The 26,339-nt window shown below is 56.7% G+C and overlaps 1 protein-coding gene across 2 annotated transcripts in view; it reads left to right on the top strand.

Moving 5' to 3' along the window:
* Positions 1 to 5,151: 5,151 nt before the first annotated feature.
* The window catches only part of PDE2A (phosphodiesterase 2A), a 38,141-nt gene continuing 16,953 nt past the window's right edge, over positions 5,152 to 26,339 (top strand). The window contains exons 1-2 of one of the 2 annotated variants that reach the window (XM_056485942.1): positions 5,152 to 5,422; positions 23,609 to 23,660. In XM_056485942.1, the coding sequence (XP_056341917.1) occupies positions 5,355 to 5,422; positions 23,609 to 23,660 (120 nt within the window). In that variant the 5' untranslated portion in view covers positions 5,152 to 5,354. Of the gene's footprint in view, positions 5,423 to 23,608; positions 23,661 to 24,384; positions 24,459 to 26,339 lie in introns of those variants that run through there. The other variant, XM_056485951.1, reaches the window with a different exon arrangement.

Here is a 26,339-nt window from a genome sequence, read left to right as displayed (position 1 = left end):
GGACTGTGGGGATGGTGCCTGGTAGAGCCCTGGGAGCATCCTTATGACAGTTCCCAGTATCAGGGTCTGATCCTGCAGCCCTGCTTAAATCTCTGTTTCCCACTGCCTGTGTGCTGAGTGTCCCCCCAAGTACAGCTCAGGTACGGGAGCTGCCACCTGGAGAATGGCACCACAGGGATATTTTCCCATACTTTGGGCTCAGGACACATCATACCATGGGAGGACATAAAAATTTGAGGGGCAATGAAAAGTGAGGTTGGAAAGTGGGAGCAGAGTGTCCCCCCACGCCCCTCAGTGTCCATGAGCACCTCATTCTCCTGGCTCAGCACTGGGGAAGGTCACCCACATGATGTCCTGAGTGCGACAGAGCCGGCGGGTCCCTGTCCCCTCCTGCACCCAGCTGACAGATGTGACCAGGCAGGGGATGCTGGCAGAGCCTGGAGGGCAGGTTCAGTGCCAAGTGCTGGATGGGGCTGCAGGAGCTGGCACCAGCCCTGTCAATCCCAGGGGCTTGCAGGCTGAGGGAGCTGGGGTGGGGGGCTGGAGGCTGGGGGGGCTGCTGAGACCAGCTTATGATGGTGTGAAACAGCCCTGGAGCAGGTGGCTGACTCAGATTTCTTCCTTTTCCCCTCCCCTTTTCCTTTCCTCTTTTCTCTTCCTCTTTTCTCTTCCCTGTTGCTTTCCTCCTTCACTTTTCCCCTTCTTTGCTCTTTTCCCCCTTCTCCCTTCCCCTTTTCCTTTCTTCCCCTTCACCATCCTTTTATTTCCTCTTCTTTCCCCGTCCCTCTCCAAATCCCATTTCCAAAGTCAAGGAAAGCCTCCTCAGGCTACTCAAGCCCCTTCCTGTGGTGCTCAGAAGCTCCATCCCAGCTCCAGCACCTTCTTAACCAGCAGCACCAAACCTGGATGTCTCCAGCATGGGATGGGCTGGCACTGGTGACAGCATTTCCCCACTGTGGGGTATGGGATGTAGTGTATATGTTGCACCCCAACAGGCCCCAAACAGTTCCCTTAAATATACATGGGGTGTTTCTCCCTCTTCTGCCCCCATCATGGGTGAGCTGTTGGACCTGTGGACACAGGGAATAATTTTCTGGTTCACTGTGAATTTATTTCCTTCTTTTTTCTTCATTGAGAACATCCTGTACCGATGTTGCAATAAAAACAAGGCTCCAGGTTCCTCTGTGTGGTTTTTTTCTGTTCTTTATCTGTTCCCAGGATAAATGTCAATGGGAATGGAGAAGCTTTTCTCTGTTTTGCTGTTTTCTTCCCTCCCTGAAATACTCCTCAGGTTTTTTGAGGGAAAATGGTGGAAAAATCAGAAAGGTGGAAAAAAAACCCCCAAAATTTGCTGAAATTGAACTTTCTCATGGATATGTCTATGTACATGGCAGGACCAGGAGGGATTAAACAGATATGTAGATGTGGCACTTGTGGATGTATTTTAGTGGGGCTTGGCAGTGGTGGGGAGCTGTTGAACTTGGTGGTCTTTGAGGGCTTTTTCAACCTTAATGATTCTATGATTCCATGATTCAAAGCAGGAAAAAGTACCATGGCTCCCAGGAAGGTAGACTGGATGTCTTCAGAGAATGGAAAGCATCTCCTTGCATGCACAGCAAGACAGCTCACAGCTCGGAGTGTGATGTAGAGCCCATTTGTAGGGAAGGTATTCAAGGAGCAAATTGCTTTGTATCAGCAAATACATCTCCATTAGCGCTGGAATTGGTATCCTGCACAATGCGTGCTCGAGGACAAAGCCTGGCTATTCAGAGCTCACAGAATTCAATCCTGTTGCTGAGGAGTATCAGCAGAAAGCAAAGCAAGGCTCGTTTCGTATTCATGCCACAAATATTGGTATGAGACCAGGGAGATGGAACACTGCCTACGGAACACTGGCATCACTTCCCTCTCCCAGCAGTAAATAAAGACATGCAGCCCATGCTGGTGCCCAGTGCAGGATTCCCAGCAGCTCCAGCAATGAGAAACGGGAGAGGTTTTTAGGAGACATTGTGTCAGGACTTCTGGCTGTTGTCATGTCTCCCTCCAGCCCCCACCAGATGCACCTCAGGGAAGTTTCTTGGTGGATCTCACTGGCCACCACTGGGGCTGTGCTCCCGTGAGATGGATCAATGAAGCCCTGGTTGGACCAGCTTTGTAGCAGGAGATGGACCAGGAAAGTCCATGCTCTACAGCAGCCCTGGTAGACAGGCAAAGTTACAGGGAGGGGACTGGAGCCAGCACACCCTCCAGCAGGCACACTCCTACTGCCCACAGGGTGGAGGGGGCTACCCAGAGATGCCTACCCAGAGATGCCCATTCTGCAATGCCCACCCAGCAATATCCACGCAGCACTGCCCCCCAGAAATGCCTTGTGTACTTCCAAACAAGAATTAGCAAGCATTTATTAAAAAAAAAACCCAACAAAACAACACCAAACTCAACCTCAAACTGAGCATTTTTAATGAAACACACCAAAGCATTCCAGAAGCATTCCATCAGGCTTTTTCCAAATCCCAGTCACTGTGACACTCGTGGGGCTTCACACACTGTGCTGCTATGTGCAGAAGGAGTCTAAGGTGCTTCTTGGATATGGGGCAGAGTTTTGTCTTGAGGAGAAAATAGTATAGAGAGATGTGGAGCTGGGAAAAACATGTCTTTTAAACACCAGGAATGTCATTTGGGGAGGGCAATAAGACTGGAGAGAGCTAGGCATGGCACTGGCCACATGGAAGGAGTCCCAGGGGGTTTGGAGCAGGTGGGATGGTGAGGATACATGTGGATGTGACACTTGGGTCCACAGTGTAATGGAGGGTTTGGGAGTGGTGGGGGAATGGTTGGATTTGATGGTATCAGAGGGCTTTCCCCACACAAATTCCATGATTCCATGGTAATATGCAGACATGATGGTCCTTGCCTGGCATCTGGAGAGGGATGGGTCCTTCTGGTGGTCCTTGCACCCAAATCTGCTCTGATCTTCTCAGCTGGTTCTGTCTGAGACCAAAACATCTCTTGGGAATAAGAGAGGCTGGGATAAACAAGCATGGGGACCAGGTTTTCTGGGAAGGAGGGGATTCCTTGTGGATGTCTTCACGCCAAGATGATGGGGGTTAGCAGCTCACTGGCTGTGGGATGGCCCACACATGGCAGCCACCCTAGTCCCACCATCCACCACTGCCACTGCAGAGTACAGGCACCAACTTGGACCAGCCACCTTGGTGGGAGAAGAGGAATGAATGCTGGGATGGCTCCCAGTCCTCAGGGCATCCCATGGTTCTCTCCCCAAAGGAGTGCAGGACATGAGATCAGCCACATGATGAAAACCTAAGTCATTCAACCTGAGACTCAGGGTGGAAATAGGGATTAGATTAAAGTGATGGTCCTTAAAATAATCTCAAATTAGTCCTGGCTCTATTCTCAGCTCTTGGGGGAAAATTTGGGCAAGTAATTGCAGGTCTGGGCCTCAGTTTCCCCTTGCAGATAACAAAGGCAGAGGATCTTGTGTAACTGATACAATCCACTGCCTATATCTGTAGACCAGGGGGATATTAATCCTGGTGAATTTGACAGGAACTGATGTGATTTGAGTGCTAATCCCTTAATATCTACTGCTACTGGTGGATTCACAATGGAGCAGGGAAGCAGCAGCCCATCCTCAGTGACTTTAAAGCACATTCCTCCCTTCTCCCCACAGGCAAATGACGCTGAAGAGATGAAAGTCTGCAAAGCTAATGAAGAGCAACCAAAATAGCTCTTTTTGGTGCATTAGAGTCCCTTCCATTGCCTAAAGGAGCTCCAAGAGAGCCAATGTCCAAGAGACAATGGCCTGGAGTGACAGGACAACAAGGAATGGCTTTAGTCTGACAGACAGCAGGGTTAGATGGGATATTGGGAAGAAATTCTTGGCTGAGAGGGTGGTGAGGCACTGGCACAGGTTGCCCAGAAAAGCTGTGGCTGTCCCATCCCTGGAGGCATTCAAGGCCAAGACTGGATGGGGCTTGGAGAAACCTGGTCTAGCAGAAAATGTCCCTGCCCTTGGCAGCGGAGTGGAACTGGAGGAGCTTTGAATGTCCCTTCCAACCCAAACTACTTCGTGGTTCTGTGATCCTGAGTCAAGGCCTTCATCCACTGGATGATCTCCTTGCAGTCTTTGTCCAGGATCTGGTCCCTAGGAGCTTCACCTTTTGTCTCTACAGCTTACACTGGAAGAAATGAAAATGCTTAAATATCTTTGAAAGCTCAGGTTGCTGCTGCTCCTTCTTTATTCCCTCCCTTTGTGCCAGGAGGTGTGAGGCTTCTTAGAAAGTGTAGCTCCCATGCATCGGGTCTTTGGCTGGAGGGCACAGGGCAGTGCTGGCACTGCAGCAACTTTTACACTTCTCCAGCCACTCTCTGACACTGTCCCACCCTGCTGCCAGCTCACACTGCCAGACCCCAGCCCATGGGGCCCAGGACAGGACATCAGCAGGTTCAAGCTGGGGACCACCCATCTGGCTGGGACTGTTTGTAGGGCGTCCACTCTCTGGCAGGGACCTGTTTGCAGGCCAGTGCTGTCCAATATTATAGAAATCACAGAACACTGATTTGGAAAAGCCACTGAGTCCAACCATTTCCCAGCACTGCCAAGCCCACCACTAAACCATGTCCCCAAGTACTACATTTACACACCTCTTAAATCCCCCAGATATGGTGCCTGCAGTGCTTGACAACATATTGGAGAAGAAATTGTCCCTTATACCAAATCCAAATATACCAATCTTCTGAAACGCTTGAGGCCATTTCCTCTCACAGAAGAGGAAATATATTGCTCAGTGCTGCTCAGTGCCCTTAGGAAAGCAACCTGCTTGTGGATCGAGCGCTGCCTAGTGCAGCTCGACACCCCGGGGAACCTGTGGGACAGCGCTGCCGATACCACCGGGGCAGCGGCAGCACACGGTGGACGGGGCTGGCGGTCCCCGCAGGGCCGGAGGCACGGGCGGGACGGCTGTCCCCGCGGGGAGAGCGCGGAGGGCAGGGCCCGCGGCCGCTCGCAGACAAAGGCAGGCGCTCCCCGGCGCGGCGCGGCGCACGGGCGAGGCCGGGGCGCGGCGCGGGGCGGGCGGCGGCGGGCGGCAGGTGCGGCCCCTTCGGCCCCTCCGGCGGGCGGCCCGGCCCCCGCCCAGCCCCGCGGAGCCGCAGCAGCGCCGTCAATCAGCGTCGCCCCCGCTCCGTCCTCCCCTCCCGCACGCCTCGGCGCGCTGCATCGGGCTCGGTGACAGCAGCGAGCTGAGCGCGGCGGGAGACTCCGCTCCCTGCCGGCACCGAGAGTCGGGCGCGGCGGCGGCGGGGCTGGCGGGGCTGCCGAAGCATGCGGAGCCATGGGCCAGGGCTGCGGACACTCCATCCTCTGCCGGAGCCAGCCGTACCAGGCGGCCGCATCTGACATGTGAGTTCCCTCCCGCCGGCACCGGGCATGGGGGACCACGCCGAGAGGGAGGGATGCTCTGGGAGTAATGCTGGGCGAAGGAGCGAAGGAGACGTCAGGGACGCAGGGAAAAGTTCCTCCTGCCTGACAGCTGTCAAGGAGGGGGTGGCAGGGAAATGACAAGAGGCTGCGACCCCTCCCTGTTCCCCGCTTGCCACCTATGTTAGCCCTGGGGCAGGTCATCTCGGGTGTTTCTGTGCCAGAGGGCTGATGTGAAGTGCATCTCCCTGTTTCCCTATCACCGTCATCCCATGATGATTTCCTGCAAGGATGGAAGGCTCCCTGGCCCAGTGGTGGGCTGCAGGGGGGTCCGGGTGACTTTGTGAAATTCAGGTCAGGCCTCTGAATTGTGGTTTTCGGCAGCTTCACACAGGGCAAGAGAAGCCATCCCCTGCACATCCACCCGCTCACCAAACTGATTTTGGGGTCCTGGTGTCAGAGTGCCTCTCTGTATATGGTGGGGTGGGAATGGGGCCCCGGGAGTCATGGTGGTCTCATGCTGCAGCAGACACGAGGGGCTTTGTGTGAGAGTGTGGGTGACCTTGCTGAGGGATGACAGCGCTCCCTGGAAGCAGGGAAGGGTGATGCTCTGAAGAGCCCACGTGGGAAGAGGGGCTGAGCTGGCTAAGGGGAAGCTTGCAGTGCCTCAATTCCCACTGCCCACAGGCTTGGCTGGGGCTGGTGGAGACCCCCATGTCTGTGCACACGCATGTGCAGCACTCACGAGGCTCCGCAGCTGCTGGGGAGCAGCTCTGCACGGACAGTTCACAGTACATGGGTGCTCTGGTTCTGGTACCAAGAGATCTGGGGTGCTCCCAATCCTTTTTCCCTCTACTCCAGATTCCACATTGCCAGAGGGTGAGCTGAACCACAGGAAAGAGATACAGGTCTAGGGCAAAAAGGAGGAAGGCTTCTCAGTGCTTGGATTCCTTTGTCTGGCAGTGCCAGCTCCACATGGTCTGACTGAACTGCCTGGCTCAGCAGCCCACACCAGGACTGCCAGAACCAGGAGGCACATTGCTGCACTGGCATGTGCTCAGGAGCAGGTTTGGGTCTCCTAGAGCATGTGCTTTAGGTGATGACAGGTCTTTTTTGGGGTGCAGGGAAGCTTCCATCCACTCCTGCCCCAGCGTTACGCATTTCTCTCACCGGGTTTTCGCATCTTGGTGAGTTGACCTTCGGGTGAGAACTTTGTCCCTCTCCACAGAAAATACCCTCCAGCATCTCTCTCACCTACATGCAATGTGTGGCTTGGATCTGTCTTCTCAAGGCCCCGGTAGGTGCTGATCCTCCTACGCTTCCATGGGTGCTGGGTCTGTCTCTGCAGGCAGCATCCTTCCCTCAGCTCTCCTGGCTCACTCCCTGGTGCTGTGTGTGCTTTGTTCCCTGCAGAGATCCTTCCCTGCTGCTGCCTGAACATGTGCACACGTCCTTTTCTTTAAGCAAAACACACAAAGGTCTTGAAATGCCATGCCATGCCCGTGTTCCCTCCTGCCTCTGCTGCTGTTTAAAGGCTTTTTTGAGAAGTAGATGTCAAAAAGGCTTGGTGTAGCTGGGATGGCTGTGCCCCTCAAGCTGCCCCGGGCGGGTGAGGTGGGAGTGGTGAGTCCAGCTGCTTTCCCCTTTTACCCAGGCTATGTCCTTCCCAGATATTTGTCCCCTTTCCTATAAACCCCAAGGGCTATGCAGAGGTGGAAAAGCCTCCCAGGAGCTGTCAGAGGACGATGCCCTCGGCCCTGCAGAGCTCCCTGGAGGGGTTGCAGTGCCGAGGTCAGCGCTGTGCTCGCTCCTCCGCTCCCGCCCTGCGGTGCTCGCTGGCAGTGCTGCGTGAGGCTGGGATCCAGTGGTGGCCCCGCTCTCCCATGTGCACGGTGCATTTTTTTGCCAGGGGATGCAGGTGCAGCATTATCCAGGTCACGTTTTAACCCATTTCCTCCCTGTGTTCCCGGGTGGGTGGACGCTGACCTGCTTAGAGGTGGGTGGGGTGTCGGGGTGCCCGGAGCTGCTGCTGTCACAGCATCTGACAGCAGCCGGGGCTGGGGAAGAAGCCGCTGGGCTCTGCGGGTGGAAAACACAGAGAGGGAGATGCAGCTCTGAGCATCTCTGCGGGAAGGATCCAGCTCAGCCGAGGCTGGGAGGGGTCAGGGCTTCCTTCAGGGCACAGCACTGTCTGGGATGCAGGGGGCATGAGCGGGGCTCAGCCACCCTTTGGAAGCCTTGGAGCACCTGCAAAGGTGAGGGCAAGCTGTCAAACCCCCTGGAGAACCCCCAGACCCTTCGTGGTTATTGCTGGTCCCTGGGCTGCATGTGTAAAGTGCCATGGAAAATATCCACTCCATCACTCCATTCTGTCTGGCTGGGATGGCTCTGCTCCCCACCAGGCACTCACTTGCCAGGGAATTGGGTTCAGTGAAATGAGGTTAACCTGGTCCCCCATTGTTGAGGTTCTTAGGTGATGTTCTCTGGGTTTTTCAAAGCCTCAGGCTCTTCCTGCCCTTGTAACTAGGGCTCTTAATGATCACCCACCTACCCTGAAGCCTGGAGGTGCCTGGCAGGGCACCATATGCCAGGAGCTTCCCAGCACCCTGCACCTGTCCATGGGAGGTGTCCAGGGTGAGCGAGGAATTTCCCCTCCATTACCTGGGGACATCTCCCTGAGCATCTTCAGCTTCAGAATGGCCAGTTGTCTGGAAGTGTTGGGAATTGGGCCAGATTCTGGCTCTGTTAGTGAGGACCCTGACCAAATGTGCCCTGGCCACCATCTGCAGCAGAGCCCTGCACATCCCCTGTGGGCTGTGCTGCTTTGGGGGCTCTGGGAGGCTGAGCATCCATCTAGGGCTGAATGCAGGATTCCCCAGGGGCAACGCTGGATGCAGCTGCAGTTTCTGGGAATCCCTCTTTCCTCCTGCTCCCCTCTGACCCTGGTCCTTGCTTTTGCTTTTGTCTCATTCCCAGCTCCCACGTGGCTCAGCAGGAGCTGTGCTGGCTGCAGACAGAAATGCCAGGAGAGCCTGGAGCTGCCTGGGACTTTCTGCCTGTCCAGCTTTCTCCTGCTGTCCTTAATGGATCAGCCTGCCTGGAGGGGGGTGTGATTTGGATAGTGAGTGTTGGGAGATGCTTTGTTTGCTGCCATGGCTCCATCTGCACAGCAGCAGCAGCACTGGGGTCAGGCAGTGGGGAGGCTGCTGGGTGTGGGCAGCAGGCAGCCTGAAGCTCAGATCCCCCCAGCTGAGGTGTCAGGGGTGGGTGGGGGGTCTCACCTGCCTTGCAGCAGTGGGTGATGACACCAAGATTTGATGTTTGAGGAGTTGGAGCCTGAATTGCAGGATTATTGGTTTGGGTTTGAAAGAACCCAAAAGCCCGTCCAGTTGCTATGTCTCTGCCATGGGTAGGGACACCTTCCACTGCACCAGGTTGTTCCTCATCCAATCTGTCCTTGTAGGAAGGTCTGCAAAGGTGACAGAAGGTGTTTGGAAACACCTTGTAGGAAGCTGTCCCCAAACCTTGTCATGCACACATCATCCCCAGGGAATGGAGCAGTGTGGCAGCCTATGGGACCTGCTGAGTGCTCAGGAATGTCCCTGAGGTTATTTGGCAGCAGCAGCCCTTGGTCCTCTCCTGTCCCCAAATCCTGCTCCCAGTACCAAATCCTGCTCCTGGACACAAGTTCTGAGCCCTGCCTGCATGACTGGAGTCAGAGGGGAAGAAGGACGTGGGAGAATCTTGGGTGGGTTCAAGGCTTTGTCAGTTTGTATTTTCTGTGATAAATCAAATAGAACAAAGAGAGGGATTTGGAAGTGGGATGGGTTGCATTTTCCACTGAAAACATTAAACCCTGACCTTTTTGGCTGGGGCTGGGGCTGGGGCTGGGTTAGGGCTTAGCCTGAGCATTGTGGCCATTGAGGACAGCCTTGCTATATGTTTCAGCATCCCCCAAGCTCTCTGCTCTCCTCCCAGGGAGGGAATAGCAGGCAGCAGCTGCCAGTGCAGCTCTGGGACAAAGTGCTGACTTAGCCAGAAGCCTCCCCTGGCTCCTGGTTGCTTCCCAGCCCCTTCCCAGGCTGTTAGTAACTCGCACGTTTCAGCTGGGTGACTCAGAAGACAGTGAGAAGATATTTATAAGGAGCATTTAAAAGGCAGAGACTGGTGGAGGGTTTTCTCCCCCCTTCTCTTCTCTTGAGCTGGTGCCAGCTGAGCATGCCTGTGCTTTGCTGGGCTGTGGAGTGGGGTCTGGAGGGTGACCTGTCCATGCCAGAAGTTCCATGTCCCCTGAAGTTCAATGTCTTCTTGTTACAAGGATGCTGATGCTCCAATGAAAACCTCCATGCAAACCCCTTGTTCTTGACAGGCACACTTAATCTCACCCCATTGCAGCAGAGCCCTGAGAGGGCAAAATCAGGCAGCCAGAATTTGGGAACACAGGGATGTGCAGCCCCTGCTGGTCCCCAGCCTGGCTTGAGGTGTGGAGCCCTGCCCAGTGGTGGCATCGATCAGCCTGGTGGGGATGTTGCTGCTTGGTGGTGATGCTCTGGGACGTCTGTGCAGCTTCTTGGTGGTTTGGGGTTTATCCTCACACCAGAGCTGCCTTGAGTACTTACTCCTGCAGCAAGGATGTCTCCACAGCCCTGTCCTCAAGCCAGTACTTGGCTGGAGGGAAACAAGCTGTGGGTGTGGCTGTGCTTTCCCTTGCTCTCCCCAAAATGGGGTCTTTCCCCATGTTTTTTACTAGTGTGATCACAGACAGGATGTGGCAGCATCCTTCCTGCATGGAAAAAGCAGGTGGAAAGAAATTCTTTAAGTAAGAAATTGAGATCAAGGAAGGTGGTGCCAGTGATGGGGAGCAGTGCCAGAGTCCCTGCTCTCCTGACTCAAACAGGGTGATGGCAATTTTCCAGAATTTGACTGTCAGCTGCTCAAGCCAGGAACTCCTGCAATGGGATGGAACTCCTGCAGCTGCTGAGAGGAGGGTCTGGGATCCTGTGCATGGCCATCCTCGGGAGCTGCAGGATGGAGGGACCTCCTTGGGGGGTAGAGCTTGGCCTCCCTTTGGCTGCTGAGGGGATGAAGCTGGGCCTGAGGTTAGGATTAGGGTCAGGGCTAAGGTTAGGGGTAGATCTAAGGTTAGGGTTAGAGTTAGTGCTAAAGTTGGACTAAATTTAGATCTGGGTTTATGGCTATGATCAAGTTTAGGGCTACTGTTTGGGTTAGGGATAGGTTCAAGGTTAAGGCTAAAGCTAAGTTTAGCTTTAAGGTTAGGTCCAGGGCTAAGATAAAGGATTTAGGATCAAGTTAGATCTAAGAGTAGTGTTAGAGCTTGGGTTAAATCTAGGGCTGGCGTTAGATCTACAGCTAAGTTTAAGGCTCAGGGTAGTATTAGGAGGAGGTGTACTAATTTTAGGTTTATGCTTGGGTTTAGATTTAATCTTGGGTTTAGGGTCATCGTTAGCCTAGGACTAGATTTAGGGCTAGGGTTAGAACTATGCTGCACATTAGTGTTGTCATCCATGCTAGAGCTAGGTTTAAGGCTTAGTTTAGTGTTAGGGTTGTAGTTAGGTTTAGATTTAGAGCTAGGTTGGGTCTAAGTTTAGGGTTAGAGCTATGGCTAGGAGTAGGTTTATGGTTAGGTCTATGACTAGCATTAGGGTTAGTGCTAGACTAAGTGTTGGGTCTGCCAGGACAAAGGCGTGCAGTGCTTCCTTCTCCTGCAGCAGAATATGCTCCATTTTCCCCATCAGCACATCCTTATGGCTTTCCCATCCATGATTTCCCCCTTTGGCTGAGCCAGAGGCTCTCTGGGACCTGTCATGTGGTTTGGTTTTGTTTTGCACCTGTCCTGGGCTCACTGGGGAGTGGGACAGATGCTGAGTCAGCAACACTGCTGGATTAAACCCCCAAAACTGGAGGGTTCTGCTAAAGCTCAGGTGAGGAAAAACAGTGCTGGCTGTGGACAAAGCAGGTCTTGAGGCATGTGGACATGCTAGCCAAACTCTGAGGGCCAAGCATTCCCCAAAAGCAGCCCAAGGGCACTGAGGTGCCTTTTGGGGGCTCGTTTCCTTTGGCCAGACCCGAGGTGCAGGTGGATGCAGCAGCAGAGCTGGATGAGCTCTCACTCCAGAGGGTGCCACAGGAAATGAGTTACTCATGGTGGGAGCTGGGTGTAATGAAGCCAGTGAGGGTCTGACTATCTCCAGGGGAATTAGGCTCCTGGGAATGGCTGTGGGTCCCTGTCAGGCACCTGCTGCTGATCCTGCACCTACCAGATCAGCAGGACACACCTGGAACTGCCTGGGGCAGGATTCCTGCTGAGCTGTGCCATGCTAGGCTGAAGGACCACCAGTGCCAGTGGCTCTGCATGTTTGGAAACCCAGAGCTCAGGGTAATGTCCTTGGGGACCCCATATCCAGTTGTGACCATCTCCCCCACTCCAAGGAGACGAAGCAGCCTGTCCCGCTGTGGGAATGCAGGGATGGAAGAGAAGAAAGGCATAGTGTGGGAGCTGGCTCCTGGGGCGTGTGGGCTGTTGTGGTGAAGATGGAGGCTCTGTGGAGGTGGGGACTTGGCGCTGCTGGAGAAGCCCCTCTCCCCCGCTGCGGGGGCAGGCACGGCACGGGGACAGGGACAGGGACAGGGACAGCAGGTCCGTGGGCTGGTGAGAAGTGCAGAGTCAGGCACGGTGTGCTCAGAGCCTGCAGGGAGCTCCGTGTGCCAGCTGGGAGTGGGGAGAGCTGTGGAGTGGGCAGGGGGACCCCAGTTATGTCCCCCAGTCCCCTCCCCCCTGCACCCCCGAATCTGCAGGCACAGCAGAGAACCACTGTGCTCCCAGGAGAAGGGACCGTGGTGACACTCTGGGAGCCCTGCTTCCATCCTTACCTGTGCATCCCAGCTCCTGAAACAGCCCTGACACTCTTCTCAGGTGGCACCTGGCTGCCAGCTGTCCCGCTGGGCAGTGCTCTGTCCAGGAACAGTGTGGCAGGGAAGCTGCAGCCAGCAGTTCAACCACAGAAAAGCCATTAATTAATGGGAAGCATGATCGAGGATTAAAAGCCTGACGTGCTCCGGCGTTGTCCCAGTACCAGTGGGATCTTGGCTGTGTGTCCAGCCCAGCAGGATGCACCAAAGGAGATTTAGTTTGGATATCAGGGAAGACTCCTTTCCTGAAAGGGTGCAGCACAGGCTGCCCAGGGCAGTGGTGGAGTCCCCATCCCTGGAGGGATTTAGAAGTTCTGTGGCACTTGGGGACATGGTGGGCTTGGCAGTGCTGGGGGAATGGTTGGATTTGATGGTCTCAGAGTGCTTTTCCAACCTCACCAATTCTGTTTCCATATTCCATATGGCATCTTCGTGCCTGTCCCAGGGCTGAGCTGCGTCTCTCTGCCAATTCCATCTCCCCCAGTACCCACACCAGCCCCACCTCTGGAAGTCTGCACAGCCAGTCCCCACCCTCAGTTGCCCCCTCCCCTCCTCTCAGGGAAAGCTGAGGCTTTGGCAGTTAAAAATTCAACTCAGCTCAGGGAAATGGTCGAAAGTGTCAGACAGAGCCGCTCTCACTCTGATGAGCCTCCAAGGCATGAGTGGCTTTGAGCTGTGTCCTCTCTTGTCCCTCCACACATGGTCCCCACTCCCTGCACTAACTCTGGCTCATGGGAATATTTATTTGGGAAGAAGTCCTGGCCCAGTGAGTGGGTCCCACTTGTGCCATGTTCACAGATGCCGAATCCAGTTAGAAATCTGTGATGTTGCTTGGGAGATAATCCCTGCTCCTGGGAGCTGTGGTTTGTGGAAAGCATGGGGCATGGAAAGCACAGGCAGGATCCTGGCTCCTGCTCTATTCCCACTATTTTTAAGGGGAAAAAAGTGCTGGAAAGGAAAAAAAAAAAAAAAAAAAAAAAAAAGAAAAAAAGAAAAAAAAAAAAAGCAGCAAAGGGTAGGTGATGAACACATGCTGAACCACCCTCAACAGCAGCTTTTTTCCCCCTTCTAGTTATCAACTAAATGGACTAATTGAGAGATGAGTTGGCAGCATCTGTAGTGTTGCATATATCCAAGGATAATTCCCCAGGGATTCAGAGTAACCCTGTTTTCTCTCTCCTGCCTGGTTTGGCTCCCTTGGGGTGCTGGTGGCTTCTCTTGGAGGTCCCCGTGGTGGTGGGGCTTGCAAGGATGCCATGAAACAGGGATGAAGATATCCCGTTGCAGTAGGGGCAGGGTTTGCAGCCCTATCACCGAGACCAGCTGTGTTCCTGTGCTCCTGGCAGCCCCAGGGATTTGCAGGGATGCTGCGGAGCGGCGATAGGGATTTGCAGGGATGCTGTACAACAGGAATGGGATTTACAGGAATGCCATACAACGGGGATTTGCAGGGCTGCCATTCCATGTGGACAGGGCTTTGCAGCCTTGCAGGGCTGCCAGGCTTTCCAGCCCCAGCTGCGTTCCTGTGGCTCCTGGCAGCCCCGGAGCTGCTCTCCCAGCCGGGCAGCGGGGGCAGCTGCTTGCACGGGACCTGATGCTCCAGGGCGGAGCACCCGGAGCAGAGTGTTTGCCGAGCAAACAGGGCTCAGCTCCTGCAGCCGGATCAGCAGCCTCCCCACGTTTGCTCAGCAAATAAATCCCACCCGGCCGGGCTTTGGTGCCACCGTGCTCCTGCCAGCTGCTCTGCCCCTGCCCAGCATCCTGCAGCACCTGCCCATTGCTGTGCAGCTCTGGAGTTGTGCAGGGCTGATGGTGGCTTCAAACTAAACATGGCAGCTCAGCAGCCATCCCTGCCTTTCTTGTCTGTAGATCTATCCTGTGGATGCTCAGGGTGAAATCCTTTGGGTCCAGTGAAGTGTTTTTGCTCTGGACTGAGCAATTGCAGGAATTTTCTGTCATTGCTGGAGGCTGGGGAAGGTGGAAACTGTGTTGGCAGGTGCTGGTCTGGGAGACTGGCTGCTCTGGTGATGGAGGAAAGGTGTGTGGGATCCTGGAGCACCATGCCCTGCCATTGCTGCTTCCCTTGCCCCAGGCTCTCCTGTGCCCCTCCTCTGCCCCAGACCATGTTCCCTCTGGGCTCCTTGTCCTCCCAGAACACACTGCCCACAACGAGGGATCTGTTCAGGTGGGGACAGATGCCACCTCCCTTCTTCCCTTGCCTGGAGACCGTGGGATGTGATCCCAGCCATTTCATGGACTGGCTGGGTGCTGCTCCAGCTGTCATCTTTCTCTGCTTCCCATTTATTTTCCCCTCACAGATACACTCTTTAGCCCCTGCCACCTGCAGAACCAGAAAAACTCCCTTTGCCCAGGCATTGTTGTCCACCTCAGGGATCCATTTTCTTCCTGCTCCCTCATCCCTGAGGTGCTGGAGGCATATTCTTCCTTTTGCCTTCACTCCCAGAGCAGCAGGGCTGTGGCTTGGTCAGGATGTGCTGTGGGTACTGAACATCCCATCGTGCTGCACCATCCCTGGCAGAGTGGACAGGCTCTGAGGTCACCCCTGTCACCCCAAGGGGACACTGCTGCTTGCCCTGCCACAGAGCTCCCAGCCAAGCCACCCGCCAGCCTCCCAGCTCCTCTGGAGTCACCAGAGTCACTTGTGCTCTTACAGGCCACTAAGTGCTGTAATTACAGATATGCTTTAATTAACATAATTGCGTTTCTACACAAATAAAACATTTGGCACAGTTAATTCCGAGGCTGCAGCTCCAAACACAAGGCTTCCTGGCCCCCCTGTGGAGGTGGCAGCGGGGCTGGCAGAGAGTGGGGTTCTCACCTCCCTGCCAGGAGATTGTCCCAGTCCCAGCCAGGGCCCATGCCCAGTGGTTTACTGGGAGACAGAACTGGATTTGCTGGGATGCAGCCCCAGAATTGCTAAGATCTAGCACTGGGCCATATTGGGCTTGCTGGGGTGCAGCCCTGGCTTTGCTGGGACACAGCAGCAGCTGTGCCAAGGGGTGTTCACCCTGGCTGGACAATGGGTACAGTGGGTGGATCTGGCCATCCCATCCCATCCCATCCCATCCCATCCCATCCCATCCCATCCCATCCCACCCCATCCCATCCCACCCCATCCCAAACCTCCCCCTGAGCTGCCCCAGGATGCTCTGCCCTCTCAGCACCCAGAGGCTCCTCACTCCCCATTCCCTCTGTAGCAGACCCCAGAGCTCACCATGCTCTTAGGAGTCTTTGGATGGAGGCTGGAGCCAGAGGCAGCATGCCAGCCCTTTTCCAGGAAGAACTGGGAAAATGGCTGGTGCTTATGTGCTAAAATGCCCTTTTCATTTAAAAAAACAGAAGAAAAAGGGAAAAAACATATTCCATTTTTCTCCAGCTGAAAATGAAAGTGATTATGTAACGAGCAATAAATTACAGAAAGGAATGAGTCATTGGAGCAAATCCCAAGAAGGCACAGTATTTTTAGCTCCAGCACCCTGTGCTGTACTGTGCATTAACCCTTGCAGGACTTGGCCCCCCACTTCAACCTGTCCCTAGGGTGATCCCCCCAGAGGCATCCTGTTGGTTTCTGTGAGGATTTTGTTCCTGTGGCATTCCCAAGGGAAGATGGAAATGATGTAAGCTGTGGGCCCCTCATCCCATGGCCCTCCTTTGTATGGGATGCTTATGGGTGGTCCAGGGAACACTGCTCACCCCAGATCCACATCCCCATCCTGGGCTAAGCCCCTGCTTTGCTTCCCCTCTGCTCATTCCCATTGGGATAATTAATCCTGATCCCTTCCTGAGACCCTGGGCACCACTGTTGTTTCCTTGCCAAAGAGCCTGAAGAATTAATTAGGAAATAAAAGCGAGGAACAAATTAATTGGAAAAGAACTAGCGAGGGAGCAAGTGAGCAATACTGCTTTAATCCAGGTTAAATTGGGGAGTGATTGCTTTGCTAACAGGAGAGATGATGAGGGAGAATTGGAGCAGGCAGGTGCCAGGTGAGACAATGGCAGCAAGCATCCAGATGCCAAGGGATGCCCATGGAGAGCTGTACTGCAGTGGGGAGGAAAATCCTGGGGACACCAGTGGGAAGCTGGAAGAGAGGCTCAGAGCATCCTAGGGTTGGGGCTCAGAGTGTCCCAGGATCACCACTCAGACCATCCTTGGGGGCCCAGAGCTTGGAACACCCCTAGGAGGAGGGCTCAGAACATTCAAGGAGCACCCCTGGGATCCAGGCTCAGAGCACCCCTGGGATCTGGGCTTAGAGCATCCCTTTCTTAAGTGACACTGTAATTCATGCCTGCCTTTGAGAATCCTGTGGATCAGGTACCAGCACAGGGACAGGGACCCTATTCCTTGTGTGCCACATTTCTATGGGCTCTCCAGGCTGGTGGGAACCAGACTTGCTTCTCTGTCTCTGAACAGATCCCTGGGTGCTCTTGGTGGCACCACACTCCATTGTCACCTGGCAGCAACCCCACCCCAAAATAAAGGGCCAGGGAGAGTGGCAGGGACGAGTGAGAGCTGGTGGCCAAGTCCTCGTGTCCTGCATCTGGAGTGGGGTCAGCTTGCAGTGACACTGCCAGTGCCAATGGACGTCATCTCCTCGTCTTTTATTTGATCTGGCAGTAAATTCCTGTCCTCCATCTGCTTGGGCTGAGATCTTCCTTATTGCTGCTGGGCCACCTGGAACAGTGGTGTGGCACAGCGTGTCCAGGGGCTGCTGGATCCCCAGTTCACGCTGTCCCACAGGCACCTGCTGTCCCTTCTCCCGCTCTCATTCTGGCACATGCTTTCCCCAAAATCCATGTGTCCCTCCAGAGACATCCTGTCCCTCCAGGCAACCCCTGTCCTTATGGACACGTGCTGTCCCTTGTCAGACACGCTGTCCCTCTGCAAACGTGTCCCTCTGCCCTCAAGACACATGCTGTCCCCAGGTGTGCAGTGTCCTTCCAGACACAGTGTCCCCAAGATGCGTGCTGTCCTCGTGGCTGTCACCTGTACCTCTGGGCATGTGCTGGTCCCACGAGTGCAGGCTGCCCCCATGGATACATGCTGTCACCCTGGGTGCAGGTTGTCCCTCTGGACACAGGCTGTGCTTCTGGGTTCAGGCTGTCACCCACGGACACACGCTGTCCTCCGGGATTCGGGCTGTTTCCATGGACACACTTGTCCCTGGGGATGCGTGCTGTCCCCATGGATACAGGCTGTCCTGATGGACACATGCTGTCCCCATGGATACATGCTGTACCTCTGTGTTCAGTTTGTCCCCATGGACAAATGCTGTCCCCATGGACACATGCTGTCCCCCTGGATACAGTTTGTCCCTCTGGATACAGGCTGTCCCCCTGGATCCAGTTTGTCCCCATGGACACATGCTGTCCCCATGGATACATGCTGTTCTGATGAATACATGCTGTCCCTTTGGACACATGCTGTCCCCCTGGATTCAGTTTGTCCCCATGGACACATGATGTCCCCATGGATAAGTGCTGTCCCTCTGGATACACGGCTGTCCCTTTGGACACATGCTGTCCCCATGGATACAGGCTGTCCTGATGGACACATGCTGTCCCCATGGATACACGTTCTCCTGATGGATACATGCTGTCCCTTTGGACACATGCTGTCCCCATGGACACATGCTGTCCCCCTGGATTCAGTTCATCCCCATGAACACATGCTGTCCCCATGGACACATGCTATCCCCCTGGATCCAGTTTGTCCCCATGGACACATGCTGTTCCCATGGATACATGCTCTCCTGATGGACACATGCTGTCCCCATGGACAAGTGCTGTCCCCCTGGATACAGGCTGTCACCCTGGATCCAGTTTGTCCCCATGGACACATGCTGTTCCCATGGACACATGCTATCCCCCTGGATTCAGTTCATCCCATGAGCACATGCTGTCCCCATGGACACATGCTGTGCCTCTGGATCCAGTTTGTCCCCATGGACACATGCTGTTCCCATGGACACATGCTATCCCCCTGGATTCAGTTCATCCCATGAGCACATGCTGTCCCCATGGACACATGCTGTGCCTCTGTATTCAGTTTGTCCCCATGGACACACGCTGTCCCCATGGACACATGCTATCCCCATGGATACACACTGTCCCCCTGGATGCATGCTCTCACCATGGTATATGCTAACCCCTGGATGCAGGCTGTCCCCATGGATATCCCTTCTCAGTCGCCCCTCTGGGGGGACAGTGGGGGTGTGCTCTGTCCCTGCCCATCCAGGAGGATCTCATGGGACAGGCTCTATGTGACTCAGGAGATGAAATGGAGATGCTGGTGGCCACCATGAGGAATGTCTGAGCCCGCTGGGAAAGCAGCCAAAGAATGGGGAGAGGTATGGAGCAGAGCCCAGAGCCATCTCAGCCCCACAGGGACCTGACCACCACAGTGGGACTGGCAGGGCTCTGCTGTGCCATTTGTCCCCCTAATTAGCCCTGTCGTGTGTGCGGGCTGCTGGTGGCCCCCAGCCCCTGCTGTGCTCTGAGCTGTCTCCATAGAGACCCTCTGAGGGCTCCATCACTTACTCATCACTGGTATCACTTCATCAGCTGGGCCTTCCTTATCCCTTTGTCATCGCTCCATGGAATCTGCTCCCTTGGAAGGAGCCCACAAGGAGCATCAAGTCCAACTCCTGGCCCTGCACAGCACCATCCCCAAGAGTCACATCAAATGCTCAAAAGTACTGCCCAAATGCTGCTTGAACCCTGTCAGGCTTGGTGCTGCCCTGGGGAGGCTGTTCCAGTGTCCAGTCACCCTCTGGGTGAAGAATCTTTTCCTAATATCCACCCTAATCTTCCCCTGGCCCAACTTCAGCCCATTCCCTCTGGAGTGTCACTGGTCAGCAGAGAGCAGAGATCAGTGCCTGCCCCTCCTCTTCCCCTCACTAGGAAGCTGTACCTGCAATGAAGCGTCCCCTCAGTCTCCTCTCCTCCAGGCTGAACAGACCAAGTGACCTCAGCCCCTCCTCATACAGCTTCCCCTCAAGGCCCTTCACCACCCTGGTTGCCCTCCTTTAGACTCTCTCTAGTGGCTTAATGTCTTTTTTATTTTGTGATGCCCACAACTGCCCCCAGCACTCGAGGTGAGGCTGCCCCAGTGGAGAGCAGGGTGGCACAATTCCTTCCCTCACTCAGCTGGTGATGCTGTTCCTGATGCCCCCCCAGGACATGGATGTGACTCATGTTCAGTTTACTGTTGACCAGCACCCCCAGGTCCTTTTCCACGACACTGCTTTCCAGGAAATCATTTCCCAGTCTGTACATACATTAGGTTGCCCCATCCCAGGTGCAGAATCCTTGTTGAACTTCACACACTTGGTGATTGTCCAGCTCTCCAATTTCTCAGCAGCTCCTCCCGGTTTTTTATTGTCTGTGAACTTGCTTAGTCCAAACTTCCAATGCTGTGTCCAAGCAATTTATAAAGATGTTGAAGAGCACAGAACTTCCTCATCCCTTCCTCATCCCTTTGTTATCCTGCTTTGAATCCAATGACAGCCCAAGCCCCAGACCTGATCCCTGCAGATCCCTGCAGCTGGCACCTCTGGGAGCCATCCCCACAGAGGAGCTGGTGCCAGGACACCCCATCCCTGCCCAGCCTGGGATCATTCTGGGCTCTGGCTCCTGTGGTGAATCAAGGGATTCACCTGGACCCTGGATCCCACCCTGCTGGTGCTGACAGTGGTGCACACACACACTCACACATGCACAACAGCTGCAGGCACAGCTCTTCCTTGCTTCCACCATTCCCAACTCTCCTGCTGCTCCCAGCAGGTCCATGCTGTGACCCTGGTGCCACGGAGCCTCCTGGCAGCCCCACCACCGTGCCTGGGATGGCTCAGGGGAGGGATGCCACAGCATTCCCTGCCCCAAAGCATTCCCTGCCCCATTCAGGCACTGCAGCTGCATCCAGGGCACTGGGTGGGATTTATCCATGGGGAAACCACAGAGCAGTAAATGGGATATCGATCAGGTGCCATTGTGGGGATGAGTGCAGAGCGGAAGAGCAGATGGATTGATTTCTGATGGGATTTAGGGCTGTCAGTGTACCTTGGATTAGCAGCTCCAGAGTAAAAACACCCCAATTCATTCATGGATTCAGCATGTCCCCCAAGCTCAGCTGAGTCTCAGTCCTCTCTGTTCTATGGGCAGGACCCCAGCCCTATGTGCCACCTGCATTGGCCACTGTGTCCCCTCCTTTCCCAGAGGACAGGGATGCTCCAGAAGGCTGCACAGTCCTGTGCCTCCCCAGAGCCAGCCTCTGGCTGCCAATGCCACAGTTGAATGGAGCACTGCTGGTCCTACATGACTCACAGCAGTCCTGGCCCAGCCATGCTGCCCTCCTGCCCTGCTCTCCTCCCATCCCAGTGCTCCCAGTATATCCACTATGCCCACAGATGCTGCTCTGAGGGCAGGCTGCTGCAGTAGCTAGGGATGGGGAGAAATGGGATTTCAGGGTTACACAGGGCATGAAGGCTCATCTTGGTACCTTAACCCCCCAAAATCTTTAACTTCTTGCTACCAGCACCTCCCAGGGAAAAGCTGGTGTGGGGTTTATCTCCGTGTCTTTGGTGTGGAATATTCCATTACCATGGAATAAAGGTTAATATTTACTCACCTGCATGAACTTTATTCCCACTGATGCCATCAGACACCCTCCAGATGGGATGCGGGGTGGCTGCTCCCCAAGTTCCCAGGAAGAGACTGGAGGCACAGTGCTGATTGATCCACTCCAGGCTGGGAACAAGGGAAAACTACAGGATGGATGAAAATATGGGAAGCCCACACTGCTGCCTCTCCTGAGCACTCACAGTTATTACCCAGCAGCTCCAGGGCTGGGTTCTGAGGCTGTGTGTGCCCATCTGACTGCCCTGAAGTTCCCATCCAAGGGTGCCATTCCTGGGCACACAGAAGAGCCAGGGAGAAGCTCATAATTACCCTGGGACTGACTAGGAGATGAACAGTGATGCATGGATAGTACTGCAGCACAAGTCCCTGCACCCTTGCATCCCCGGACCTGTGTCCCATTCCCCTGTCCCTGGGTGCCCCTGTGTCCCTCCACTGCCATGTCCCTGTGTCCCTGCTCCTGTGTCCCTCCACCCCCACATCCCTGCACTCCTGTGTCCCATTTCCCTCTGTGTCTCACTCTCTGTCCCCAGGACTTTGTGTCTACATCCCTGTGTCCCACCACCTGCCCCCCAGTCCTCCCTCATGTCCCTGCAGCTCCTGTGTCCCTGCACCCCAGTGTCCCACCCCCTGTCCCCATGCACCTCTGGGCACTGGGGACAGCTCTGTGCTGTCCTTGTTCCCAGCACTGGCTTTGTGCTCCCTGGGCAGCTGTGCTGGCTGTGAGCTGCTCCGTGGCTGGCTCTGGTGACACGTTGTGCCAGGTTTGGCATGGATCCTGCCAGCTCCAGCTCCTTGGGGTGTTCCCACTGCTGGCCCCACAGGGAATCTGCTATTCCCACCGGGAGTCTGCTTTATCCATGGATTCTCAGGCCTGCATCCGTGCCAGCGGGACCTGTGAGGCTGGAGTGATGCATGGTACCTGCACAGGGTGAACCCATAGCAGGGATTCCACACCTTGATTTTGGGGACCTGGCAGCTCTGCTGGTGTCCTAGACAGAAAATTGGACACTGTGAGACGCTGTCCTGGGGGGCTGGGCCGGGTTTAGGTATTCATGATCCTGTGCCACCCCCGGGGACAGACGCCCGTGGCCCTGTGTCACCGCAGGGGCAGGACCGCCTGGAGGCCGGGGCTGCTGCGGGAGGCTGCCCGGGATCAGCCCGGCAGCTCCCGGTGGCGCTGGCCACTAGATGGCCCCGCGGCTCCACTGGCCACCCCGAGCCTCCTCCGGGACCCCCGGTGTCCCTAAACCCGCCCCTGCCTGGCCCGTGCCTCGAGGTGGCATTTCCTTGTCACCCGTCCTAACGAGGGGTGAGAGACGAAGCGAGAAGGTCGAGTCCTTTACGAGCCAGCAGCGAAACCCCCGCGCACCCTGTCCCTGGAGAGCACCCTGGGGACAGGGACACAGGTGCAGGAACACGGGACTGCGGGGACACAGGGACGTGGAGGGGCAGGGATACAGGGGTGCAGGCACACGGGGGTGCCTGGGCACTGGGGAGTCTCGGGGTGCGGAGAAGAGGAGGGCATCCTGCCCTGGAGGAAAGGGATGAGGGGGAGGGATGGAGATTGTCGCGCTACCCGTGTCCCTCTCACCGTGTGGCGTGTGGCCATCGTGTGACGGCTGAGCAGTCGACCCTCCCTGCAGATTCCCTGGGGCCACTGGGGTAGGGGCAGCATCCCGAAATCCTGGTACTTGTCTCAGGGGCGGGTGGGAAGGGAAAGGTGTCGCACAGGAGGTGTCACTCGTCGCTGAAGGAATGGGGGTTCTGTAGGAGGGTGGGGGCCAACAGACCCTATGAGGAGTCCCGAAGATGAGAGTCCCTCCCTATCCAAGGGAGGGATGCTGGGTAGGACCCCTTCAGTATCCCATGGGATGCGGGGCAGGGAAGGCTTTCTGATGCAGTACGGAGCCCTGCATCAGTTACCCCAGGGCAAGGGGTGGGATGAGATTTCGGCCCCTGCATCAGAGACGATGAGGGGAACATCGCCCCAGCCCAAACGTGAGGCGCATCCTTTAAGGGGGCTGGAGTCGCCTTATTGGGAGGTGAAACATGCCCCAGAAGGGAGAAGGGGCAAGGGGGAAATCCTGGCCCGATCCCCACCAGAGGAGGGTTTAACAAGGAGGGGGATTGTTGCCCTTTCAGGTACCACACCCCAGGTACTGCCCCACAAAAAAGCACTGCCAGCCCCAGCCCCAGAGCAGAGCCATCCAAACCGGGGAGCGATGCCCCGATCCTCTCCCCACATGGGTTCCCCCTTCACCCCACACTGACTCCCACCTCTGACCCCCTCCCAATACCGGGGACCCACTTCCCACATCGGTGCCACCTCCTGGACCCCCGCCCCACACCGGGGACCCCCACCACGCATTGCAGAGTGATGTCCGAGCCCCCCGCCCACCCTCGCTGCTCAGAGCCCCGCGCAGCAGGTGCGGGGCGTGTCGCGATAGGACGTGTCGTGACGGGGCGTGTCGCGGCGGGGGCGTGCCCGCAGCCCGCGGGCGGTGCGGGGGGACCGGGATGGTGCCGGGATGGTGCCGGGATGGTGCCGCGGCTCCTCATCGCGCTCCTTCGCTTTTTCAGCCGCGGGTTCCTGCGGGCGGGGGACGCCGCTCCCGGCCCCGAGGCGCTACAGGTAGGGACGTGGGGACCTGCACCCCGAGGGGTCCCCCGCACCTCCCTCCCACTCGGGACCCTTCTCTTCTCAACCCGCGTTTCCATCCCCTCCCATTCGGGACCCCAATCCCAACTATCTCCCGTTCCACCTGGGACCCTCAAACCCGCCCCCCCTCCCCAAACCGGGAATTCAGAGTCGCCTCCGCTCCCACCCGGGACCCCGACCCACGTCCCCTGACACCTGGGACACCCCATTCACCTGCCCTGCTACCGGGGACCCCCACCCCAAGCGCTTCTCCCACCCGGAACCCTCCACCCTCCTCCCCTCCCAAACCGCGATACGCGACCCACGTCCTCTCCCAGCCGGGACCGCCATTCCCACTTCATTCCCTCCCCTCCCGCTCGGTCCCGGGGTTGGTGGGGGTCCCCGTGTTGATGCTGTGGGGCGGGGCTCCCCACTCGCCTGAGGGGTAGGGGACGATGGGAGCGGGGCTTGCTGGGCTCCCCATCCCTTCCCGAGCACGTTCGCACCCGCTTGTCTCCCCCTTTTCGGTGGGGAGCTCTGAACCCCACTGAGAGCTCGACAGGGAAACTGAGGCACGAATGGGTGCCCCCCCATTTTGTGTCCCCCCACCCCGAGGCTTGGGGACACGCGTAGGAAGGAGGCAGCGGGCTGGGGGGGTGCGGATCCCGGCGGGATCCCGGGAGGAAATGGGCCGGACTGGGAGGGGGGGCGGCCCGGTCCCGGGGGGACCCCCACGCCCTCCCGCAGCCGCGCCAGGAGCCGGGCCGCAACATGGGGACTCTGCAGGACACTGTGAGCCACCCTGGGGAGAGGGGTACCCGGGGGTCCCGGGGGGTCTGTGGCTGGGCTGGGGGTCCATTCTGTCCTGGGGCGTTTGGGGGTGCGGTGTGCTTGGGGGTGTCTGGGGGTTCCTTTGTCCGGGGGGTTGGAGTCGCCACTTCCCTGTGTCCCCTGGCCGCGCTGCGTGTTCCATGCTGCGGGCAGACCTCGGGGTGGCTGCGCTGGGAAGGAGGGAGCCCCTTCTGCGCCCCCAGTTCTGCATCCCCGGCAGGACCCAGCTCCGAGTCCCCCACCCTCCTTGCACCAGCTGCACGTTTTGGGGAGATGGAGGCTGCATCCCAGCACGTGGGTGGGAAAACACCCGTGACAACGAGCACACCCAAATTTGGGGAGGGGTAACTTGAGACGGATTCTTCCCCTCTGGCGGCTGGATGGATCCCTGACCTGTGTGCCCGTGGTTTTGGGTGTGAGAACCGTGGCCTTGGTCCCCCTGGGGGTGCAGCTACTTGGGGGGCTCCAGGGGGGCTCAAGACAGGAGCGAGGACCCGGAGATTCGAGCTGGGAAACGAAGGGAAGGAAACGCTCTCTGGGAAATTGCCGAAAGCTGCTGACGGAGAGAAAGAAGCCGAGCAGGGCCAGTGTGCCCCGGGCGGGGGGGGAAATGAGCCCCCCTTCCCCTCCGGATGGGAAGGTGGCGGCTTGAGGACATCGGAGCTGTCAGCACGGGGGTGGGATGTGACACTCCTCCCTGCCCGGTGCAGTGACATGGGGTCCCTGTGATCCCTGTGGTCCCTCCAGAACACACCTGGGCCTGACCTGGGAGGGTGCTGGCAGCTGGGCAGGCTCTGAACCCCACAGCCCCACCAGGGGATCTGGGGGTGGTGGTAAGGGACCCCAACTCCCAGCCTAGGGGTACAAAACCCACCCAGATGGGTGGTGGTGGGCAGACTGGTTTTGAACCAGACCAGTGCTGGGGTGGCAGTGAGGAGGAGGAGGAGTGGATCCCGTGGTGGGGATGCAGCCCCAGCTATCCCTGGTGTGTGGGGCCACAGTGGCAATGGTGTGTGACCCGGGATGTATGAGGAGTGAGTGGTGGAAATGGATCCTGCTCCTTCCCCAGCATATCCCAGCTCAGGGTGGGTGAGGAACAGCTCATCCCCCACAAAACACCGCAGGACCCCTGTCACCATTGGTGTCCTGGGTACTGGCTGCATCTGGAACTCCCATCCCCAATCCTGGGGGGGTGTATAGGGGGTACAGAGGGCTTAGGGTGTCACCCTGCAGTGGAGTGAGGCTGAGAATGTCTGTTCCTCCTCTCCTTCCCCGCCAGCAGCTCCAATGCAATTACCTGCAGACTGCAGCATGAATCAAACCCTAATTGATACATGTTCACAGCCTGGAGAAGTAGGATGGGCTGGGCCCCCCCGCTGTCTCCAGGGATGGGGAGGGGGCTGTGGGGGATTGCACTCAGGCACCTTTACCGACCTGCCAGGGCTTGGGTGGCCTCAGCCAGCATCGTGGGGCTCCTCCTGCCTCAGTTTCCCCCTGTGTGGGACCCGTTCATGGGCTGAGGTCCTGCTGAGGGCAGCGAGGGGACATGCGTGTGCGGGCGTTTGTCCTTGCGTTTCCTCCGGCAGACACAAACACATCAGCAGGGCAATAAAGGGGAGGAAAGGGCCGTGGCAGCTTCTTTCCATTGCATGCAGCAGGGCTGGCTTCCTCCCACACTCAGCAGGGCTGGGGGGCAGAGCTAGGTCCCCAGGCTGGGATGGGTGGGGGCGCCCCAGTGTTCCCCAGCCAGGTGGTCCCTACACCCAGAGGTGTGGGGGTCTCAAGGAGTGGCTGCTTGGAGGTGTGGAGTCAGCCTGTGCTGGCACTGCAGTGCCCTGCTGC

Source organism: Oenanthe melanoleuca, chromosome 1 (genome assembly GCF_029582105.1).
Source record: "Oenanthe melanoleuca isolate GR-GAL-2019-014 chromosome 1, OMel1.0, whole genome shotgun sequence".
Classification (NCBI taxonomy): Eukaryota; Metazoa; Chordata; class Aves; order Passeriformes; family Muscicapidae; genus Oenanthe; species Oenanthe melanoleuca.
The sequence above is the reverse complement of the archived record's forward strand: the minus strand, read 5'-3'. Positions and strand labels throughout refer to the sequence as shown.